Source organism: Chiloscyllium punctatum, chromosome 20, assembly GCF_047496795.1.
Source record: "Chiloscyllium punctatum isolate Juve2018m chromosome 20, sChiPun1.3, whole genome shotgun sequence".
Taxonomy (NCBI): domain Eukaryota; kingdom Metazoa; phylum Chordata; class Chondrichthyes; order Orectolobiformes; family Hemiscylliidae; genus Chiloscyllium; species Chiloscyllium punctatum.
Genome location: NC_092758.1, coordinates 45163108 through 45187914, shown reverse-complemented (window position 1 = coordinate 45187914; position 24807 = coordinate 45163108). Strand labels below are relative to the sequence as shown.

At 39.3% G+C, this 24807-nt stretch overlaps 1 protein-coding gene across 1 annotated transcript in view; it reads right to left on the bottom strand.

Annotated features, from left to right (window-relative positions):
* LOC140492098 (pro-neuregulin-2, membrane-bound isoform-like) overlaps window positions 1–24807 on the bottom strand; it is a 690845-nt gene that overhangs the window by 103503 nt on the left and 562535 nt on the right. The window contains exons 2-3 of the mRNA XM_072590830.1: window positions 21742–21904; window positions 15060–15178 (exon numbers count right to left, since the gene is read on the bottom strand). Coding sequence (XP_072446931.1) covers window positions 15060–15178; window positions 21742–21904 — 282 coding nt within the window. The remainder of the gene's footprint in view (window positions 1–15059; window positions 15179–21741; window positions 21905–24807) is intronic.

The window sequence follows — 24807 nt, the reverse complement described above, 5'->3', positions numbered from 1 at the left end:
AGGCTTAAAGTGAGAGGGGAAAGATTTAAAAGGGACTAAGGGGCATCTTTTTCACACAGAGGGTGGGGGAGTGTCTGAAATGAGCTGCCAGAGGTGGTGGTGGAGGCTGGTACAATTACAATAGTTAAAACGTATCTGGATGGGTGTAAGAGGGGTATGCGCCAAACACTGGCAAATGGGACTAGATTAATTTAGGATATCTGGTCAGCATGGATGTGTTGGACTAAAGGGTCTGTTTCCATGCAATACATCTCTATGACTCTATGAATCTAAATATTGTATTAATGTGGGACAGGGTTTTGGCTTCTACCATAGTTGGCTGAATTTTAAGATTCAATTTATATATTTTGAAGGAGTAAAAGTATTTCCATTTGTCTTGAGGGTATTATAAGATTGAACTTTAACTATACCAATCAGAAGATATGTGGTAAAGGATTGGCTATTCTTACATATCTCATCCAATTGTTTGGGATTTAGAGAATCTTACATTGATTCATGCAGTTTTTGAGCGAATTAAAATGTAATTCTACAAGTACAAATTTACGCCATAAACTTGTGTGTGTGCATGCATATGGGTATGTGTGCGCAGGGGCGGGGTGGTATGATGATCTGTGAGAGATTGCGTGTATGTGTATATGCGTGTTAGTGTAAAGGGATACAAGTCTGTGAGAGGGTGCATGTGTGAGCACGGGAGTGTATGTGTGAGCGTATGAGAGAGAGCTTTTGTATGACAGAGGGTCTGCGTGGCTGTAGGAGTGTGTGTGTGTGTGCGCGTGTGTAGTACAGTGGTGTCACCTGTAGTGTGACATGAACCCAAGGTCCGGTTGAGGCCATTGCCATGAGTACCAAATTTGGCTATCAGCCTCTGCTCGGCGACTTTGCGTTGTTGCGTGTCCCGAAGTCAGCCTTGGAGGATGGTCACCCGAAGGTCTGAGGTCGAATGTGCCAGATGCTGAAGTGTTCTCTGACTGGGAGGGAACATTCCTGTCTGTTGATGATTGTGCAGTGTCTTTTCATCTGTTGCAGTAGCCTCTGCTTGATCTCACCAATGTACCATGCCTCAGGACACCCTTGCTTGCAGTGTATGAGATAGACAATGTTGGCTGAGTCGCATGAGTACCTGCCAGGTACAAGGTGGGAGGTGTCCCCATGTGTAATGGTGGTATCTATGTCGACATTCTGATATGTCATGCAGCGTCTACCATGACAAGGTTGTATGATGTTGTCCTGAAGGCCGGACAGTTTGCTGCGAACAATGATCTGTTTGAGGTTTGGTGGTTGTTTAAAAGGCAAGGAGTGGAGGTGTGTGGAAGGTCTTGGCGAGGTGCTCATCCTCATTGATAATGTGTTACAAGTTGCGAAGAACATGGTGTAGTTTTTCGGCTCCTGGGAAGTCCTGGACAATGAAGGGTACCCTGTCAGTTGCAGCTTGTGTCTGTCTCCTGAGGAGGTCATTACAATTTCTTGCTGTGGCACGTCAGAACTGGCAGCTGATGAGTTGAGTTGAGTATTACACCCCATTCTTATGAGGGCATCCTTGAGTACTTCCAAGTGCCCATCATGTTCCTCCTCATCTGAACAAATCCTGTGTATGCAGAGGGCTTGTCCATAGGGGATTCTGTAATGTAAGATACTGTAAATCCCTTTTTTAGATTAGACTCAATTTGAACATTGGGGCACAGACACCCTCACACAGGGCACCTCACACCTTTAATGCATTATCTGGGCCAACATGGCACCTATTGTTAAAGTTCACTTGAGAATGTAACTTTAATTTCTGGGATTTACATATGAAAGAACTGAAACCAATTCTAAAAAAATGAGAGACTTAACAAACAATCTGATATGTAATTTCAGTTACGTCACACTGTAAACTTTTGCTATAAATTCTGTGTCCTACAATCTCAAACTCCACAACCACCTGATGAAGGAGCAGCGCTCCGAAAGCTAATGCTTCTAAATAAACCTGTTAGTTAAAAATCACACAACACCAGGTAATAATCTATGTCCACCCTGTCCAAATCATTCATTACCATGTATCTTATGCTGTTGTTGAAGGTAAATTTCACTGCCTATGGATGGGATATGGTAGATGGATGTACAGAATTATGGATTGTTGTTGTGGGAGTGAATGGAATCTTTTGTGGACCCCTATATTAGGTGTTCATTAAATCAAACTGTTATTCATGTACAAAATAGGCCTACAGAATTTAAAGTAGAAGTTATTCTGCTATAACGCGTGTTTCGTCAACATGAATTCGCTGTAATGCGATTGTCGAATTGGGGATTCCATTTCTAAAATATGAACTGTTAAAAAGTGTGTTGGCTGTAATGCGATCACATCACCAACACTTTGAATGCTGTTTCTAAAGTGCGATTTTTCTATAATATGGGATTGCACAAGAATGCAACCGTTGTATTGTAGAAGAACTGACTGTACTGTAGAGCTAAACAAAGAAAGAAAAGACTGGAAAAAATAATCAATATTGATAGAAATTGGAAGGTATAAGCAAAATGTCATTCAATCCACCAAGTCTTCTCTCCACAAACTATATACCAATCTGTCCCACTGAAAACTCAACCCAATTCATTTATTCTGTCAAAGAAAACACCAGAAATAATTATTCAAGAGCCAACATCAGTACAGTTTCTCCCTGATCCTCATTAGTAAGGATCACTCTTTTTCTGTATTTTGGCAAATAGAAACTGTATGTTAATGACATTTTTTTTATAACACTAATGAACTGAAAAAGCTACAGTTCCAAGCTACTAATTCAGTCACACAACATAATCATACAGTCTGACCGGCTGCTGTGCATAGACAATTTATCCATGGTCTCAGGAGAGCACGAACCCTTGTATTCCATAAAGTACAACATCATGTGAGACTATTCTATTAAATTCTAATCTAGTTTTAAACATATATTTATCCAACTCCCTTCAAAGGGATTAATTAACCTAATGTTAACTGCTTTTCTGGGCAACTTCTGCATATTCATTTTGGAAAAAAACAAGTTCTCTCATCTCTAACATTGCTGATCTTATGTTTATATCTACTGGTTATACATGGGCATAAATATGCCACATAAATATTCCAACAAGGCATTAATTTTACTTCAGTTGATTCTTGCTAAGTGTTGCCATGACAGTTAAAGTGAAATCCATGTTCTTGTCAATATCAACCATTGTTGTCAGCTAATTAATTCTTAATGTCTTGATACACAGCCATCAGCTTTATAAAGAATGTTTGAACAAATTGTCATTTTTCACACAATAATAGCTCCAGTAAAACGCAAAGAATGAATTTGTGAAACATAATGCTCCAATGCAATGCCACAATGAAAATGAAGACATTTTAATTAAATAAGCTCCTCGAGTGACTAAAGCATTGGGACTGCCCCATTTAATTATCATCCATTTTTCACATTTGGCTGCCATTTCCTAATCTTTGTGTAAGGCAGACCCTTTTTGTTTTATCAATAATCAGACATTTTGCTCATATTAATTAAAATTTCCTCAGAAGTTGTCAGAGAAGCAACGTTGCAAAGAATACGTAAATTATATGCTTCAGCAATCTGTGAAGGTGAATTGGTCTTAATGATGGTACAAAATGGACCATTGCAAATTGGAAATCCATTTTAAACACTGCTCAATTTTGTTTTCCATTAACTTTACTGGGAAAAAAATAATCAGAGAGGTTGTTAATGAGGCTAGTGATACGTTATAATCTGCTTTGTGCAATCACAGAACAACAAGTTTACCTCGTCTTTGAAAACAAATGACTTGCTTTTCCACACTGTCAGACAACCATCAAGGGAGAGATTTGTACATTTCTCAATTGTTATCTTGCAGACTTCAGTTATTTGGTCTCAGATTCTGTCTAAAGGTTACTAACACAATTTCTCAGTTCGAATATCCTATTACTCATTGCAAACAAATTGGCTCAGTACAAAAGAGTTCATTCCACAGTAAACCTGTTAAGTTATCTCATTTTACAAATTACATGCTCCTGCATTTCTGACACTTACGGATTTAGGGGAAAAAAATCAAATACTCAGACATATGTTTTCAATGAAAGCACTCTTGACATTCAGGCACTGATCTTGCAAACTGAGTAATTTACTTTAGTTACATTTGCTAAGGTTCTTCTGCTCATATGCTTGTAACTGACACTAATACAAAAGAAATGGCTAGCTTTTACATGTCAGTGAGGTACAAAATAACTTCAGCCAAAACCCTCTGTTCAAAATGTTCGTATCTCATCCCCAATCAATCAGATTCACAGCAAAGTGAGACAATCCCAAGCAAACTTATTATTTCACAACTGTTTTCTTGAATATTGAAGGTCGTCTCAGCTGTACAATCGTTTCTACCTCTAATCTTAACATTTTACCAATTAAAGTAGTACAGATTAGCTACAATTTTGAAAATGTCCAATTTCATGTTTTACAGCATCCCTTTACATACAGCAAACTCCAAGTACTCATTACTTTTCTTTATTCAGATGATATGGACTTGGCTGACTGGGCAAGCATTTATTGTCCATCCCTAATTCCTGTGAGGAAGTGGTGGGGGTGTGCTGCCTTCTTGAACTTCTGAAGTCTACCTGCTCTAGGCAGATCCATAATGCTGTAAGGGAAGGAGCTCCAGTACATTGACACAGCAACAGTGAAGGAATCGCAATATAGTTCCAAGTCAGGATAGTGGGTGGCTTGGAGGCGAATTTGCCAGCAGTGGTGTTCCCATATATCTGCTGCCCTTGTCCTTCTAGATGGTAGTGATCATGGTTTGGAAGGTACTATTAATAGGGTCTTTCATTTCTGCAGTGCATCTTTAGATGGTACATGCTCCTGCTGTGTGTTGGTCGTAGAGGGGAGTGAAAATTTGAGGATGTGCGAATCAGCTGTGCTGCTTTGTCCTGGATGGTGTCAAACTCCTTGAGTGTTCTTGAAGCTGCACTCATCCAGGCAAAAGGAGAATTCCATCAGATTTCTGACTTGTGTCTTGCACTCAGTCTTTAGGGAGTCAGGTGGTGAGATACTGGTTACAGGATTCCTAGCCTTTGACAGAGGATGTATAGTATATGCTGTCAGCTGTAAATTAGGAACTGGTCTCAGAGATTTTAAATGTGTACAGTTTACTATGTTTATAACATGGCATCTTAAGTAGTACATGGTCCAGTCTAACACTGGGAGCTGGAATTCTGTCTCAGATACCCAACACTTTCAGAACTTCTTTTTTGCGTACAGGAAAACTGGTTCTATTTAATTATGTTATTAATGTTGACTTTCTGCAGATCTGAACAGACATTTTTGGTCTTGAGAAACTGGTGGTGAATCATCTTTTTGAAAATAGCTCCCTGGCTGGCTAGGCCAGTTGATAGCACTGTTGTGAGACAATCACATTACTGCTGAAGTGTTTGGGTCATAGAGGAGAGATTATAGAGCCTGATGACCTTGGGGCGGGGCTGTCTATGATGGGTTCAGAAGTTTGTGAAAGGAGGTTCCCTCAACCCTGCTGACACCAGCCTGCACACCTAAAGCTGGAAGACATCCTGCATGGCCTGGACCACTCCCCCACAAGGTATTATGTTAATATGGGTGGGATGAGGCCCTTAAATGGCTGTTAATTTATCACTTAAGGTCTTCTGTAGTAACATTGTCTGATGATCTGCTGCCTTCCCTTCTGCCCCCATAAAATTTAAGACAGCTCCCTCACTGAATTTTACATGCCCTCCTACCTACAAACAATGTAAAATTCAGAACCATTAGGTATAGGTAGTACATTTGCACATTCACCAAAATTGGAGGCGTAGTGGACAGTGAGTAATGTTGCCTCAGAGCACTGCTGCCTCACAGCGCCAGAGACCCGGGTTCAATTCCCGCCTCAGGCGACTGACTGTGTGGAGTTTGCACATTCTCCCAGTGTCTACGTGGGTTTCCTCTGGGTGCTCTGGTTTCCTCCCACAGTCCAAAAATGTGCAAGTTAGGTGAATTGGCCATGCTAAAATTGCCCGTAGTATTGGTGAAGGGGTAAATGTAGGGGAATGGGTCTGGGTGGGTTGCACTTTGGCGAGTCGGTGTGGACTTGTTGGGCCGAAGGGCCTGTTTCCACATTAAGTAATCTAATCTAATCTAACAGGACTTTGATTAGATGGGCCAATGGGCTGAGGAGTGGCAGATAGAGTTTAATTTCAATAAATGTGAAGTGCTGCATTTTGGTAGGGCAAATCAGGGCAGGACTTATACACTTAATGGGGAATGTTGTCGAACAAAGAGGCATTGGGGTGCAGGTTCATGGTTCCTTGAAAGCGGTGTCAAAGGAAGACAGGATAGTGAAGAAGGTGTTTGGTATGCTTGCCTTTATTAGTCAGTGCGTTGAGTATAGAAGTTGGGAGGACATGTTGTGGCTGTACAGGACATTGGTTAGGTCACTTTTTGAATATTCCATGCAATTCTGGTCTCCTTCCTATTGGAAAGATGTTGTGGAACTTGAAACGGTTCAGAAAAGATTTACAAGGATGTTGCCAAGGTTGGAGGATCTGAGCTCTAGGGAGAGGCTGAATAGGCTGGGGCTGTTTTCCCAGGAGGCTGCAAGTTGACCTTATAGAGGTTTATAAGATCATGAAGGACATGGACAGAGGTCTTTTCCCCAGGGTAAGAGAGTTCAAAACTAGAGGGCATAGGTTTAAGGTGAGACAAGAAAGATTTAGAAGTGTCCTAAGGGGCAATGTTTTCACACATAAGGTGGTGCATATATAGAATAAGCTTCCAGAAGCTGGTACAAATATAACATTTAAAAGGCATCTGGATAGGTATATAAATAAGAATAATTTAGAGGGATGTAGGCTAAATTTTGGCAAATGGGACAAGATTAATTTAGGATACCTGGTTGGCATGGACGAGTTAGAGTGAAGGATCTGTTTCTGTGCTGTGCGGTGCTATAACATCATCAACTTATTGCACGTACTTCGGGTTACTTGTCCAGTGACACAATGTGTTGTTGTATGTGCATCATTAGATCTTGGTGGATTTGATAGGAAAAAAAATGAACCACACATCCTTAGTACTCCTGTTTAGACTTTAAATTGGAGCAGCACCAAACCAGCTTTCAGAGTATGTTGAAGGACAAAGTAATTGTTTGCTTTCCTCAGTGATAGCATTCTTCCTGCTCAAACATCCCACTTCTATCAACCCACAAAAAAGCTTTGGTCATGTAGGAATCCCCTCTAAATTGTTAACATTTCTAAAAATATAATTTGGCCTTGAATGATGTGGATTTTCATGAATTACTTCAGGTCGCAGTTTTGCCATCATGCAATGTAGATTTGACAATCTAACTTTGTTCTTGTCATGATGACTGCACATGACAGAGAGAAATGGACAAAAAGAGAGAATAATAGGTAACAAATAGTGTTTTTTAATCACAGGTTACTATCTGTAAATATATTGACTGTGATTTACCTCACAACAGTTGGCACAATGACAATTCAAGAAACAAGCACTTACACATTTTTCAGTTCAGGTCTAACTAACAATGTAAGTTAACATAATTACAGTTAGCAATTTTATGGGGTTGAGAGATTTAAACAATGCAACTTAACATTGACTTCCTTCCTGCCAACTGAGTGATTATAGTTTTTTGAGCATTAACACCTCAGTGAATAAACTGGACACCTCATTCGATAAGTTAGTCATCAATGTTATCATTTTCAAATATTAAAGCTCAGAACAATTGCACTTCCTGCCTAAAATAGCTGCATTATAATTTATATATAGTACAATTATAATAATTTAGTTCTGTTCATTATGATGGACAGGTTAACCACTATTTGGAACAGCAGCTATCTTTTGCATCACTACTTTTCTTGGCCTACTCAACAATAAGCCTAACAATCTAACAATTTAGCACAATTAGGGCATGCAGTAATAATAAACTATGTACCATACAATTGTCACATTGCCCCCTAAAGGATGATCCAGTAAATGTCATTTAAAAATCATAAAAATAATGTTCCATCGGCTAAAATGATTGTTAAATTTGAGTGATAAACATTCATGTATACATTCCTCAAAAAAAGACTAAGTTTTAAAAATTGAGCTATTTGTCACAAAACTTTGTTTATTCAATTACAAAATGTTTCCTGCCATGACCACTTAAAGATCTAATCTACCATTGTTTGAAACTACTGATGTTGTCAGTGAACACTAGTAAAACGACTAAAGATGTTGATCATAACAGATCAGATCTGTAACCAGTACAAAGTGATCATGTTAATTTCAGACTGTAAACTTTCCATTTTAACATTTCAAAGATAAACAGAATTAACCCAGTTTTGGCAGCAGCTACTTACTGTAGAAAGAATTATTGCCTTAGCAAAATTTATGGCACCAAATAGAGATTTAAAATGCACTTCTTTATGGTTTGGTCACTACACTATGAACCCACTGACTTTGTGTGAAGTGAAAAAAAGAAACTGCTGTCATAAGGAAGGTCTTGTGGAATTATTACATTCTTCTTTGATGCAACGTAATACAGTATCCTTTCTACCATGCTTAAAAATGTTGAGGGAAGACAGTTCAGTAATCTGCTTGAATAAATACATTACTGATAAAATGACCTCTGTCTAGAATGCTAACTTAAATCTGAGCACTGTATGTTGAGAACATTCCTTTCAGATTATTACATGAATGTTTAATTTAACTACTAGTGCTGTGGGTTATGGATCATACGCACAATTATTTAAATCATTTTCCTTATGCATTTAAGATTCCTTAATACACTGCTGTACATCAGTACTACACATTACTGGGAGAACAGCAATATTATCCTTCAAAGAGTCATTGGACTTGAAATGTTAACACTATTTCTCTCTTCAAAGATGCTGCTAGACATGCCGAGTTTTTATAGTACTTTGTTTTTAGAACAGCAGTTGTATCCTCTTTGTTCCTAATATTTACACCAGTACAGAAGAACACTGCAATTAGTCAAGTCCTTTTTCCCTGATATTTTATATAATTATATTTGGATCTCAAATTGCCAGTGGAAAATCTGATGTTGGAAGTCACCTGACTCAACTCAAATAGAACACTTAAAACGTGAAAAGAAACCAGCAATTTGAAATGTTCCTGCAAAAGCAAAAGCCACAATAATCCATAAGATCTATTATACAGGCCCAGAGGGGCCCCAATTGTAAGTGAAGTGAATTGTTATATAATAATCTAATGAATATCAACTCTGTATTTGACAAAAACACCTTGCAGTGAGATTACTGTCAAGCCATTGTGCATTCTATCATAGCAGCTACTGAGCTACAAACGTGGCCTGGTAGGTCTTTGGCAGACATCTACTTCATAAAATGACGATTTGTACATTAGTGGTCAAATTTGTATTGAGCATCACCTGATGTGAGCTGTGGGAGCTCCCCCTCAGCAGTCTCTGACAGATTTGCTGCAGAGGTAAACAGTGGGTTGAGCAGCTGCATGATTTGCTGATCTCTGTTTTCTCTAGGCCCTGTCCTCAGTTGTCTAAGTTTTCATTTCTCGTTATTCACTCATGGATGTGGATGTAACAGGTTAGGACAGAATTTATTGCCCTTGTCAAAGTAGTGATGAGCTGCCAACCTGAACTGCTGCAGTCCATGTGCTGTAGTTAGACCCTCAATGCTGTTAGGGAAAGAATTCCAGGAAAGAGAACCAGCACAGAAGGAACATCAATATATTGCCTTATCTTTGCTCTCCTTGTCCAGCTAGATGGAAATAGTCATGGGTTTGGAAGGTGCTATCGAAGAAGCTTTGGTGATTTTCTATACTACATCTTGTAGATGGTACACATTGCTGCCACTGAGCATTTGTGGTGAAGGAAGTGGGTGTTGTGGATGTGATGCGAATCAAGCGGACTGCTTTATCTTGAAAGATGTCAAGCTTCTTGAGTGTTGTTCGAACTGCCCCCATCCAGGGAAGTGAGGAGTATTCCATTTCACTCCTGATTTGTGCCTTGCAAATGACAAACAGGCTTTGGGGAGTCAGGAGGTGAGTTACTCGCTGCAAGATACCTAATCTTTGACCTGCTCTTGTAGACACTGTATTTATATAACCAGTTCCCTTCAGTCAATGACAATACCCAGAAGATGTATAGTGGGATTTCAGTAATGGTAACGTCACTGAATGTTAAGATGCCATGGTTAGACTATCATTTAATGGAGATGGTCATTGTTGGCATTTGTATGGTGTGAATGTTACTTACCAATTATGAATATGTCTGGATATTGTTGGGATCTTGCTACATTTGAATACAGACTGTTTCAGTAACTGAAGAGTCATGAATAGTGCTGAGCATTGTGTAATCAGTGAACATCACTCCATCCCTATCTCTGGCCTTATTATGGAGGGAAGGTCATTGATGAAGTAGATGAAGGTGATCGGCCTAGGACACTATCCTAAGGAACTCCTGCAGAGATGTCCTGGAGCTGAGATGACAACTACAACCATCTTCCTATGTACTAGGTATAACTCCAACCAGTGGAGTTTTGTCCCTACTTCACTTTGATTCCAGTTTTGCTAGATCTCCTTGATGTTACACTTAGTGAAATGCCACCTTGATGTCAAGGGCAATCACTCTCACTTCACTTGTGGAATTCAGCTCTTTTGTCCATGTTTGAAAAAAATATGTAATGAGTTCGGGAGCTGTGTAGTCCTTGCAGAATTCAAACTGGGCATCACTGAGCATGTTATTGCTGAACAGGTGCTGCTTGATAGCACCGTTGATGATATCTGTTGATGATGATACATAGACTCATGTATGCAGTGGGATGGGAACTAAAAAGAAATACTTTTCAGGGCAAATAAGTCACTTGGTTAACAAGCCATTGCAAATACAAGTGCACATTCATAAACGTATTATTAGTTAAGAACCAAGCAACACAGATCACGTAACCTTAGCATCGTTCCATCTTTGAACCCTGAATAAGGGAATGTCACTCTTCCCTAATAGCCAGCCTATAGCTCAGCCATGCTAACCATAGTATCGCACTGTGTCCCCTTGTCAAAGCAAGGGTGGTTTGGCCCTCCCGTGATAACCATTTTCCTCCAATTCACTATTCACATCTCCCACTTGCTTCTCATAAATTTATGATGTCAAGAAAAAAATTCAAAGCACAAGCGAGAGAAGACCAAGTCTTTTTCAAAAAAAACAAAAGTCAGCATGCACCAGTCGTGATGTGAGGACAATATGGTTCCTCTACGAATGTACTTTTGTTTTTCGACAATTCAATACTTACCATTGAATTGAGTGTTTTTAACCCTGGTTTGATAGCAATGCAAGTATCAGGAACTCAGGAATTTTTCTTTTGAAATCAGGTCTGATACATGTCTTACGCTGGAAGAAAATGTGAAAGGTTCATGGAAAGTTAGGGAGGAAATTGTAGGGGTCCATTCAAAAATATTTGCATCATTGGGTAAAGCGCTGAATGACTGGAAGAATGCTTAATGTGCCTTTTTTTAAAAAGGCCTGTAAGAAGCAGCAGCCTTGGAACTATAGACCTGTGAATCGGACTCCGGTGGTGGGTTAGTTGTTGACAGTTATTCTGAAAGATAGGATTTATATGCATTTAGAGAGGCAAGGAATGATTAGGGATATTCAGCATGGTCTTGTGGGAGAGAAATCAAACCTCACAAACTTGATTGAGTTTTTTGAGAAAGTAACCAAGAAGACAGATGAGGGAAGAGTGGTAGACACTGTTAACTTGAACTTTAGTAAAGCCTTTGACAAGGTTTCATGTGTTGGCTAATTAATAAAGTTAGATCACATGGGATTCAGGATTAGCTTGCTAGTTGAATACAAAATTGGTTTAATGGCAGGAGACACAGAGTGTAATGGTGGGGGTTGTTTTTCTGATTGAAGGCCTGTGACCAGTGGCGTTCTACAGAGCTCAGTACTGGGATCACTTTTGTACGTCATTTATACAAACGATTTAGATGAGAATACAGAAAGCATAGTTAGTAAGTTTGTGAATTACACCAAGAGTGCTGGAATAGTGGACAGGGAAGAAGGTTATCTAAACTTACAAAGAGATCTTGATCAATTGGGTCAATGGGCTGACAAGTGGCAGATGGCGGTTAATTTAGATAAATGCAAGGTATTGCAATGCCTTGGGTAGTGTTGTAGAACAGAGAGACCTTGAGGTTCAGGTACATAATTCTTTGAAATTTGCATTACATACAGATAGGCTGGTTAAGAAGGTGTTTAGCACGCTTGCCTTCATTGCTCAGACTTTTGTATTCAGGAGTTGGGACGTGATGTTGAGGTTGTACAGGACATTGGTGAGATCTCTTCTGGAATACTGTATCCAGTTCTAGTTGCCCGGTTAAAGGAAGGATATTATTATGCTGCAGAGATTTCAGGAAAGACTTACCAGGATGGTAATGGAAGGTTTGAATTATGGAAAGAGGCTCGATAGACTGGAATTTGTTTCACTGGAGCTGAGGAGTTTGAGGGAGTGACCTTGTAGATGTTTATAAAATCATGAGTGGGATAAGTAAGGTGAATGGAAGGTGCCTTTTCACTGGGCTGGAGGATTTCAAGATGGGACGCGTACTTTTAAGGTGAGATGAGAAAGATTTTAAAGGGACATGAGGGGCAATTTGTTTTTTACAGAGAGTGCTTTGTGCGTGGAATGAACTTCCAGAGGAAATGGTGGATGTGGGTACAGTTACAACGTTTAAAAGACGTTTAGATAAGTACATGAATTTTAAAAATGGTTGGAGGGATATAGGCTAAGCACAGCCAGGAGGGATAAATTTAGCTTGGGAATATGGTTGGTATGGACTGGTTGGACCAAAGGGTCTGTTTCTGTGCTGTATGACTCTATGACACTATTAGTGGCATCCCTTCACAATTATTTTCCCCTGTACATCCCAGGACAGTGCCTCCATTCCCCACAATTGACTTCCCAAATTTCCCTTCTACAAAAATGCTCCCATGATTCTCCTGCTCCTCGGATGCTGCCTGACCTGCTGTGCTTTTCCAGCCCCACACTCTCTATTTGGATCTCCAGCATCTGCAGTCCTCACTTTCTCCTCCCTGATAACTCCCTCAACTTTCATTGAGCTGATTCCCAAAGACTGAATGTGACTCATCTGCCTGACTGACTTGGACAGACTGCCCCAACTGATGGGTGAGTAGGCCCCTGACTGATCTCTGCGTAGCTCTCTAACATGTTTATCAGTACTTTTCAGACTGATCACACTGGATTCGTGGAATTGACTGTAGCCCATCTCCCAGAACTGTAGAGGCAGGGATCCCCTGACCTTGAAAATTCCAAGCTGCTGACGGATTGTGTCCAAGCTCCTGGATTGGTGCTGCCCTTGACCTACTGTTCCAGGATCCCCTAACCAAAGTCTTCCTGCATTGGCCAGACTGAGGACTACTCCCCATAGGCTTTAAATTGTGTCCATTTGGTTGAAGCATGTGTAACAGGTTTGCCACATAAGCTGCTGACACATGCTGCAGGCGTGCGATTGATGTAGCTGCCTGGTTTTGTGTCTGTGCTAAACAGCAACACAAGGAAGAAGTACTGTAAATCTTCAAGCTCTTGAGGGACAGTATGTGAATGAAGAAAATGAAATGGCAAAGGACCCTGGAGATAATCGTGCAGAAGCAGGAAGAAACACCATTGCAAGTGAATCTCTTGCCATGACTGGTTAAGTAATAGTGTTACTTGGCAAGGACAATCTTAATCAGCTTGAAAATGGAAATGAGATTGTTGAAGTAGGATGGTGTGGCCAATCATGTCAAAGATGCAGAGGATGAGAAAGATGTGAATTAACAGTGAAGCAGAATCAGAGCTACAGGCAATGTAATTGGTGACTCTGAATCAGGACCATATCAGTGTGTGGCACGGGTGGGAACCTGATTGGAAATATACACAAACATGACGTTATGGGAAATCAGTGTATGAATTTGTGTTACAACAATATGGTCAAAGGCTTGGGAAAAGGAGGGGACTGAGAGCAAACGATTTAAAAGGCTGGGGATCGTACTCAAGAAGAGAAAACTGAAGACAGTAACAGTGATCCTGATGGCAAGGAAAGGATGCTGAGTGTTGTCAAATACAGCCAAAATAGAGTTACCAGAGTAAATACATCTCAACCCTTGATGACATGAGGAGGAACAGGACAGAAACGTAGGGAAGTGGATCTTTAGGGTAAGGGGCAAAGTGGGAAAAAAGGCGAGGCGCTCCTAGCACTTCTTGTAAGAGCGGAGCTGGAAAATGAAAGACTATAAGTTTAACAAGGTAGTTAAAAGCTGAGAACAGCCATCAAGGTTTAGAGCTACTTTCCAGGATAATTAAATAATGTATCATTCTTGCAAAAGATTGAAAAAAAGTTATGTAGTATTTAATGTGGTCCTGGAGATCACAGTCTAAGCCAGTTTACAATTTAAATCTGGATTCTTTAGAATTAAAGGAAAGAATCTAGGGTTGTACTAGGGGAAAAGACTGAAATGGGAGATAAGAAAAGCTTTGCTGGGACTAAAGGAATCACAGGTAGAAGTTACAGAATGTCTGATTCTACAATTGTGCAAAATGGCAGCAGTTCAGCTGAAGGAGGGACAAATTGCTTGTCAAACAATTGATGTTTCAGTACTTACTTAACTCCTTTTATAACCTGAACAGGATCCCAGATAATATTTGTCCTTCATCAACAATAATTGTCAAGAACTGTTTGTTAAAAGATGCAAATAAATTAATACTCTTCTTAAATCCTATCCATGGTCACAACAACTTTGTCATAATGAAATAGCTGATACTCCATTTACCAGCATAAATTTTTTCCATTAGCTTTAGGTTATTGGCACTTTCTTCTTGAGATAGTGTTCAATCAATGCTGTCATTTTATAAAATGTAAGTGAATATATGAAGACATTCTGACTGTACGTAAACATATTTTTTGAAAAAAATGATGATATTCAGCACAAATTCTACCGACCCCCTAAGAATACTGATATAGTAATGCTGTCCACTATACACATTAAAAACTATCGAACATATACAGACTCACCCGCTTGCACATTAATGGTAGTTTTTGAAGTGTCTTTGCCTAATGCATTCTCAGCCTCACATGTATATTCCCCAGCATCCTCCACCTTCAGTTTATTTATTTGAAGTCTTGAGTTTTTTCTGCGGAAAGAAACCAAAGCAGACTCTAAGAGGTATACATTTGTAAATATTTGTAAACATATTTCAGAAGAATGAAATGGAGAAGTTGGAAAAGACATGTGGATTCACAACAACAGAATTTGCATCCATTTGCAACTTATATTTTGACTCATTTTCCTTGTTCCAAGAAGTTTAAATGACAGTCTTCAGCTTAAATTATGAGTGCATTTGTCCTGATTAATATTGTATTCTGGTAGGCTGTTGGTAACATCAGTGTCCAACCATTAGAACATTCCTTTCATTTCTTGCAATATGAAACTTCTGGAATTTAATTGAAATAACAAGTCCAACATCCCACTTTTTCATATCTGGCCAGCAGTACATCAGACAAAGATGTTTAGAAAATCAAACTGCATTACTTTAATGTTCTGTTAAAAGATTATTAGTACCATTAATGCACACTTAGGTTACACAATTCCTGCAATGATCAGACATATTGGATAAAATATTGCAGGAAGTGATGAAACAAGAGTGCTCAGTGCTGACGTTGAAGAAAGAAACTCAAAGATCTCATGATCCTTGTGGTATTTTCCATTCTTCAAAGCAGGCACCAAGTCAAAGCAATTGTTTGGTGTGCAACAACAATGATGGCAATAAACAGATTGAAGTAGTCGACCTTTGCAGACCAGGAATTATTCATCACTTTTAACTTAAATGTTTAGATCGCAAAATAAATGACAATGACTGGATTCAGGGAGATTCTGACGTGTCAATATAAACAAACTTCTAAAAATTATGACAGGTAGAACTTCTTTAAAATCATAAGTGGATACATTTAACATTGTACAATGGGTCAGTGAGGGCGTTCAGCAATAATTGTCAAGTTAGGATGCCATTAAAAAGGGAGTTACATCCCTTTCAGCAAGGTATTTATATTAAGGATTTAAACAGTGAGCTCAAGAGCACAGAGTGAAGATATGCATCTGTCCATAAGAGTTCCCATTGTTTGCAAGCTTGGGAGTGCCTCAACAGCTCACTTTCTGGATAAGGACAGAATCTGTGACAGTCCTCGGATTTCCACATTGTACTGTGCATGTGCAGACTCCAAACATTTCTCTCAGACCTTTCTTTTGACACAGTCGTACAGGCTTCAAAGACCTTCCAAAGCAGCTTATGGAAATTTCAGTGTTAACCTCTTTCTGACTTATTCTGTTTTTGCTGGGGCTTGTGGGGTGGTGTGGGTGGGAGCAGGGGTGGAGAACGAGGACTTTGGGGTCACGTGTCACATGACTCTCACATATGGAAATCTGTACTCAGCAGGAATATTTGAACTCCATGTGCAGTTCAAAAAGGCCTCACATGTGCCACAGCAAGGGTCCTATCCCAGAATGAGGGAATTGTAGACCTCTAAAGTTATAAATGCTCTTGAAAGGTTGGTAACAACTGTTCTAGAAAGTTAATTAGATACTGATATAGACTTAAGTGCTATCTTTGGACCATTAGTAAAGGTTAGTAGTTTTTTTTTACAATCTATAAAGCACAGTTGGGTGTAAATGGGAGGAGGTTTTAAATTCAGTTTGATTGATAAGTCAAAGTGCTTATTGTAGCATTAGTTGTCTCAGTTATGGGTTGATGAATGATATGTGGGGGCTTGTTTTAAGATGGGATTAAGTAGAATATAGAACATAGAACAATACAGCGCAGAACAGGCCCTTCGGCCCTCGATGTTGTGCTGACCTGTGAACTATTCTCAGCTCGTTCCCCTACACTATCCCAAAATCAACCATGCGCTTATCTAAGGATTGTTTAAATCTCCCTAATGTGGCTGAGTTGACTACATTAGCAGGTACTTCAGGATATTTAAATATTCTTTGCATGTTTTCATGAATGGGAATATAATTTGTATATGAAGAACTCTGTAATCAATACTGAGAATTTTATTTAATCTCCATACAGTTCTAGAAGTCATCTGTAGTGGTTTGCAAATGAGTTGGCATGAAGGTGGGGTGGGGGAGGAAGTTAGAAACAGATCTAGACCTGAGTCGACATACAGATAGGGAGCATGAGTCAGGATGACAGGTATGAGGGGGCTTTGGAAGTGAGTGGGGTCATAGGTTAACATGAGCTGACATTTATGGGCATGTGCAGTGAGCGTGGATAAGAGGTTGCATGAAGAGTGTGGGCTAGGGCATCAAATGTTTAAGAAAACAACTGAGATAAAGTGTATGAGAACTGAAGAGGGGTTCATTAAATAGCCTGGCTTAGCATGCAACAGTACTTGAGTGTGGAGGAGGTAGGCCTGACTTCATCTTGTGCCACTAGCACTCCAAACTCCCCCACACAAATATCTCAGCACCTGGCAAATTTCTCCATGAGTCAAGATTAGTGTGTTGCTGGAAAAGCACAGCAGGTCAGGCAGCATCTGAGGAGCAGGAAAATCGATGTTTCGATCATAAGCCCTTCATCCTGATGATGGGCTTTTGCTCGAAATGTTGATTTTCCTGCTCCTCTGATGCTGCCTGACCTGCTGTGCTTTTCCAGCAACACACTAATCTTGACTCTAATCTCCAGCATCTGCAGTACCCATTTCCACTTAACTTTCTCCATGAGGTATGCTGGGAAGTTTTCTGATTTTTCAGGCGGCACGGTGTGCCAGGGAGTTACATCTCATTCAGCAACATATTTATGTTAAGATTTAAACAGTGAGCTCAAGAGCACAGAATGAAAATACACATCAGTCAATAAGAGTTCCCATTGTTTGCAAGATTGGGGATGCCTCAACAGCTCACTTCCTGTATAAGCACAGAATCAGTGTCAGTCCATTGACAGCTCAATTCCAGCCTTGGGCCACTGTCTGTGTGGAGTTTGCACATTCTCCCCATGTCTGCATGGGTTTCCTCTGGGGGCTCTGGTTTCCTTCTACAGTCCAAAGATGTGCAGGGTAGGTGAATTGACCATGTTAAATTGCCCATAGTGTTCAGGGCTCTGTAGGTTGGGTGTGTGAGTCAGGAGAAATATGGTGCAATATGGATAGGGGAATGGGTCGGTGTGGACTTGTTGGGCCAATGGCCTGTAGGGGTCTACAGATCTTGTTACCTGATTTAGGAACAAAAATCCCAGATTCAGTTTCAGTTGGGTTATGAGAGCAATCTCTAACCATTTCAACGTCAATACCATCACATACTCAGATTCTTGATGAAGGACTTTTCCCTGAAATGTCAATTCTCCTGCTCCTCAGATGCTGCCCGACCTGCTATGCTTTTCCAGCACCACACTCTCAACTCTGATCTCCAGCATCTGCAGTTCTCACATTCTCCATCACAAACTCTGCTTGGTTGTTTAATATTGCTTCTGTAATTGCAGCAAAATCATATTTTCCAGTGACTTTACATGGGAGAGGAATCATCCTAAGGATCATTTTGGCAAATGCAATATGAGATGCAGGCAAACGCTGAAGGAAATTCATGCAAATCACATTTTCAGTAAAACTACCATGAAAAAAAAATTTATTCTAATTTCCTGAGAGAAAGAAACCAGGTAGCTGTGATCTCTATCAAAATGTTCCAGAACATTCCCAGGCAATCTTGAATTGTTGCCAAAAAGAAACAAGGGTACAATTTGGAGGTCAAATCAACTGACGTTTTCACATATATCCTGTCAATGGGTCACTTGCTAAGGTCAAATCACCGATTCAACTTCTGTGTTTTAATAAGTATCTGTGGTGCAGTGGTTGAAATTATGTGGAAAGTGGGTCAGAGGATTTTGTTTGCAAAGGTTTCACTGCCTTCTTTTTTAGACATCCACAGTGTAGCTGAATGGACCAATCCTGAAAATGGTTGTTTAAGATAGGATTCTGCAAAATTTCTGGAACGTTTGAAATTGATTTGTAATATTTTGTAACATGATAAAAGTATTTTAAAACATTATCACCAGCATCTTAGGATAGCTGAGCAAATTGCTACACTCATACTTGTTATTCTGCATAATATAAAGGTCCACGGCATTACAGGTAGTGTATTAACATGGATAGAAGATTGGTTAACTAACAGAAAGCAAGGAGTGGGGCTAAATGGGTGCTTTGCTGATTGGCAATCAGCGGCTAGAGGTGTGCCTCAGGAATCAGTGTTGGGACCGCATCTGTTTACAATTTATAAAAATGGTTTAGAATTGAGGACCAAGTATAGTGTGTCAAAGTTCGCAGCTAACACCAAGAGGAGTGGTACAGCAAAGTGTGCAGAGGACACAGTCTGCAGAGGGTTCTGAGTGGGTTAACTGAATGGGCAAGGGTCTAGTAGATGGAGAACAATGTTGGTAAATGTGAGGTCATCCATTCAGGAATAACAGCAAAATGGACTATTATTTAAAATGGCGAAAAGTTGCATCATGCTGCTGTGCAGAGGGACCTGGGTATCCTTGTGTATGAATCATAAAGAGTTGGTCTGCAGGTGCAGTGGATAATTAAGAAGGCATATTGTCCTTCATTGCTAGAGGAATGGAGTTTAAAAATAGGGAGGTAATGCTGTAACTGGAGAGGAACCTGATGAGGCCACACCGAGAGTACTGTGTACAGTTTTGGTCTCCTTAATTGAGAAAGGCTGTAATGGCACTGGAGGGGTTGCAGAGGAGGTTCACTAGGTTGATTCTGGAGTTGAGAAGGTTGCCTTATTAGGAAAGATTGAGTAGACTGGGACTACACTCACAGATTCACAAAAATGAAAGGGGATCTTGTAGAAACATATAAAATTATGAAGGGAATGGACATGATAGAAACAGGGAGGTTGTTTCCATTGGTGGGTGAACTAGAATGAGGGGACATAGCCTCAAAATAAGGGGAAGCAGATTTAGGACTGAGTTGGAGAGGAACTTCTTCATCCAAAGGTGAATTGTGAATCTGGAGAACGCCATGCCCAGTGAGGCTACCTCACTGAATATTTTTAAGGCAAAGATAGATAGATTTTTGAAACGTAAAAAAAAATACAGATTATGATGGACTGGCGGAGAAGAGGAGCTGAGTCCACAAAAATATCAGCCATGATCTTATTGAATGGCCGAACAGGCTTGATGGGCCAGATGGCCTACTCCTCTTCCTATTTCTTTTGTTCTTATGTTGTCCTAATGTTTCGAGAATTTTGGAGGGGGCTTGGACTAATTGTGATAGATCAAACTGCTTTGCTTATGACTTCAAATACTAGACATATTCAGTAAAAATTGCATTTGTAAAACAAAAGCTGTGAGTGAATTTTAGAACAAAGGTGTCTAACTTCACTGAAGAGCTCTTTCTGCTACATCTGTTAATGTTGCATGAAGACCTATTGGCTAGTTTCACATTCAACTACAAACCTTGTCTCCTTACATGAAGTGAAAATTTACAACTGATGAGATCTTAATTTCAGTGGTGACTTAATGATTATAAACTAGAAACTGCAAAACGAAATGAAAAAGGCACTTATGCTTTCTGGCCCAATGCACCAAACTGAGTTTTTGACTTCAGTTGTGTTATTAGAGAGTAATACCAATGAATGGAAGGTACTTACCTAAAATGGGAAGTAAAATCAAAGGTAAGTCATCAATCTCATAAACAGCCCAGTACGCAGTTATATAGCAGCATTAGCAGAGATGATTAGATTAGATTAGATTCCTGTATCAGTTTCTTCCTCCTTAGTTTGATCATAAGAGGAATGGCACTTCACTCATCATACGTCACACAATTGTTTTTCCCATTAGCAATATAAAGATTTATTTTAAGGGCTGGCTACACAAAACACTAGCATTTTGATAGACGCCAGCATTTACAATTTGGAGCTCTGTAAAGGAGGGGTGCAGTCACGGAAATATTCCAGCCCATCAGATCCTTATCATGCCACTGCAGTTTCAGAACTTTCAAAAAGTCTTTCATTGGATGTGGGTGTTTCTGACAAGGCCAGCATTTGCTGCCCATCCCTTGTTACTCTCATTTGACCAAAGAAATTTAACAAGTAATTTTCCTACATGGTCTAAAGATGTCTCACGTACTGGCATGATACTTATGTTAATACCTGAATGGCCTGACTCCAGGGAGCTTAGTAGGGTCAGCACTTGAGTCATTAACAGACAACAATTACTTTTATGTCATCGTTGAAATGGTAGTGATGATCCTGAATATTTAATCCCAAGACAAACTGAGGCTCCTTTTTATATTGGTAACAATGTTCCATTTATGCTCCCTCATTCAATCCCAGATATTCCTAGTGACCTTTCTGATTAGTCATGTTTACTGGAAGTTATTAAAATCCCTTATTAAACTCCCTTCATCTAATTTTGACATCAATCAGACAGAAGTCATTTTCATCCAATCAGTCTGAGATGGATTCAGTCCCAGGCTCAGATAGGAAAAGAGGATAGTTGTGTTAAAATACTACAGTTCCTCACCTCTACTAAGGCATAATTATTCTCTGAAGTTTTCTTTATCATTTTGTTATCAAATGTAAAAGTCATGCTAAGTAGAAAGTTATATTGTGCTTCAAATAAAAGGTGTTAAATTCCCAATGAATTCTTGAAAAAAAATGTCAAATGTAAAAACAGTAATCTATATTTTGTAAACTTACTTCCCAGATTTTATCCTGATTTCTTTATTTTTCTTTATCTCTCTTCCATCTTTGAACCACTTATAAGTGGGTCGGGGATTTCCTACTGCCTCACATTTCAGAGAAAGCTTTTGTCCTTCCAGAAGAGTTTGGTTCTTCAGTTTCTTCAGCTTTGGAGGAACAGCTGTGAAGACACAAATTAATCTTGGAATCAGTTCATTGCAAGAGTTTGTCCAATAACTGCCTTCAAATACTAAGATGCATTGAGCTGAAATAATTGTTACTGCAAACAAAATGGTGGCCAAACATTTTCTCAGAGGTTCACCCAATTGCCCATCAATACTTCAAGAGAAAAATCTGGATAAACCATGTGAACTTTCTTTGTTGTTGATATTAGGCCATGGTTATGTGCAAGGTGATTGGTAGGGAGAAACCCTGAGAAGATATCTGGCCTTAGAATGGCTGTCAAATGATGTTGTCCAGAGTAATATTTAGGATTCCTTTGCTTGTGCTCCTATAAAGCTGTAGCAGAAATATCGATACAATGCCAAATAGTATAAGAAATCCTTGATAAAAAGTAAATACGTAAGAAAACGAGAGGGAGATTTGTATTTGCATATGTTTCTAACATTACTGTTAAGAAATGTTTCAGGTATTGAATGCACAGGTACGGAATCTCTCCTACTCAGTGCAGTTACCTGAAAACACTTTCAGTATAACACTGGATAGTTTGCCAAAATTCCTTAAGTAGGTTTGATCTCTGGCATTATCAAAGAAGTATTTTCAATGACCTTTTCACACAGGTGTACATTTCTACTGAAATACTGCAACATAATTCCTAAAATTTCTAGCAGTGATTTGATAGATTTTATCCAGCAATTATCAGTATTACTTTTCATATTATACTTTGAGCTGTTGGTGCCAGTTTGAAGTGTTTGCAGCAATGAAAGACTAATCAGGTACAGCTGTATTGTAGCATTCTGTTTTCTGTTGCCACCTGTGCCTACAAGTTAATCTGAAGTACAAAACATTTTCAAGTATCATTTACTGACAATAGAATCATGCAAAAAAAAAAGTCTCTGGTGGGAAAATATAAAAATAGTGTGAGGTAAAGCTTCACTTTGGCAGGAATGCAAAATGTAGGGTTGTGCATTAGCTGCTTGCTAACAATTCCCGCCCACTTTCACTTTCTATTGCATAACACAACATTACATAACACACAGCATTTATAGCAGGAACTTGCTCCACTACTACCCATACTGCATTCTGTAAAGGTTGCATTTCAACCACTATTCATGTAATAAGCAAATTGAACAGAAATGACTGCATAATCGACATCAGATTCAATATTATGTTAATTACTAAGGCACTTTTTAAAAAAGTCTATATCGTTTCCTTTAGTACAGTAACATGATAAATATAAATTACTTTATGGAAAATGTGAACTATGTAAAATAAATCACTGCATAATACAAATCGATAGAACTTGAGGATGTTGTGCTGCAGGAGTAAAACAGGAATAATAGAAACTGGGTAAGCCATTCAGCCACTCATCTATTTTTCCATTCAATAAGTTCCTGGCTGATCTTATTGTTCCCTAAACTTCACCTTCCTGTCTGTGCCCCCTCAACCTTGGATTCCTTTGCTGATCAAAAATCTATCCATTCCATTAGATTATAACTATTCTGTACCTTATCCAATCTTTGCTTCATATCCTGGATACCCTAACTGAACAAAAATCTATGGAAAATTCATTTTTTCTATTTTCCATAATACTCACTTTCCTGCTATTTGTGTTTTTGTTTATTCTTCTCTGTTCTAAATTTCAAGATCATTATGTATTTTGTTTAGGACAGATTAGAAATGTCATGAGACTGACCTCTAGTTAGAGGTCAGTCATTGGTTGTTCAATCTGTCAATTTTGGATATTCGTTCAAAATAGAAGCTCAATTAAACAAGTAATGGGATAAGAGATACAAATGAGATTAAACGAAAAGGGAAAGACACCTGAAAGATGGACAAACATGGCATAAGAAGAATAAGCTGATAAAATTAGAGAGCAACTGGGAAAAGAAAAGGGATAAGCTGATGGCTGTTAGGTTTTATCTCGACAGGTTTAATTGGAAGCCTAGCTTTCAGAGCGTTGCTCCTTCATCAGGTGGTTGTGGAGTATAAGATTATAAGACACAGTGTTGTGTGATTTTTAACTTTGTACAACCCAGTCCAAAACTGGCACCTCCAAATCAGGTTTTATTTCAGTAGTCCCAACATTACAGCACAAGATTTGTAAACCCAAGTGTATAGATTTTCAATTTAAATCATTGTGTTTAGTATAATTTTAGAAAAGCAGATATAAGTGAAATTCAACATTTAACTTCACAATACAGAATAGTTCAACTTCTGAAACATCCAGACCAAGGTAGGTCAGGAAGGTTTTGCAAATAGTTTGGATGTTCCTCTCGACCATTGTTGGAAGGTTTTTTGTTGTTCTGCCAATTTACAACCGATTTGGCGAAAGATTGTCAGAAATCTCTGGACTGAAAAACGTGTGGCTGGAAAAGCACAGCAGGTCAGGCAGCATCCAAGGAGCAGAAGAATCGACATTTCCTGAAGAAGGGCTTATGCCCGAAACGTCGATTCTCCTGCTCCTTGGATGCTGCCTGACCTGCTGCACTTTTCCAGCAACACATTTTTCAGCTCTGATCTCCAGCATCTGCAGTCCTCACTTTCTCCTAGAAATCTCTGGAGCAACGTTCATTTTAGGTGGCTATGGGAGGAGCAGATACAATACATTCCTTCAATTCAAGCCTTGAAGCCCAGGTCATTTTACAGGCTGAACCACACTTAGATACTGTTGGCAAGCAGCAAATGTAAAGCACCCACAGGCAATGTATTTGTCAGCTGGGTGTGAGGAAAGAATTCTGAAGGATCCTACCTGAAGCTGAAATTAAAGTTACATGGGAGGCAGAGGTAGTCATGGCAATGATGGTGAAGACACATTAACAACAAGCCACAGTAATTATGCTCCTCCTATCCACACGAAAAATATTTATATCGGTACTTGTGTAATGAGCTACCCACAATTGG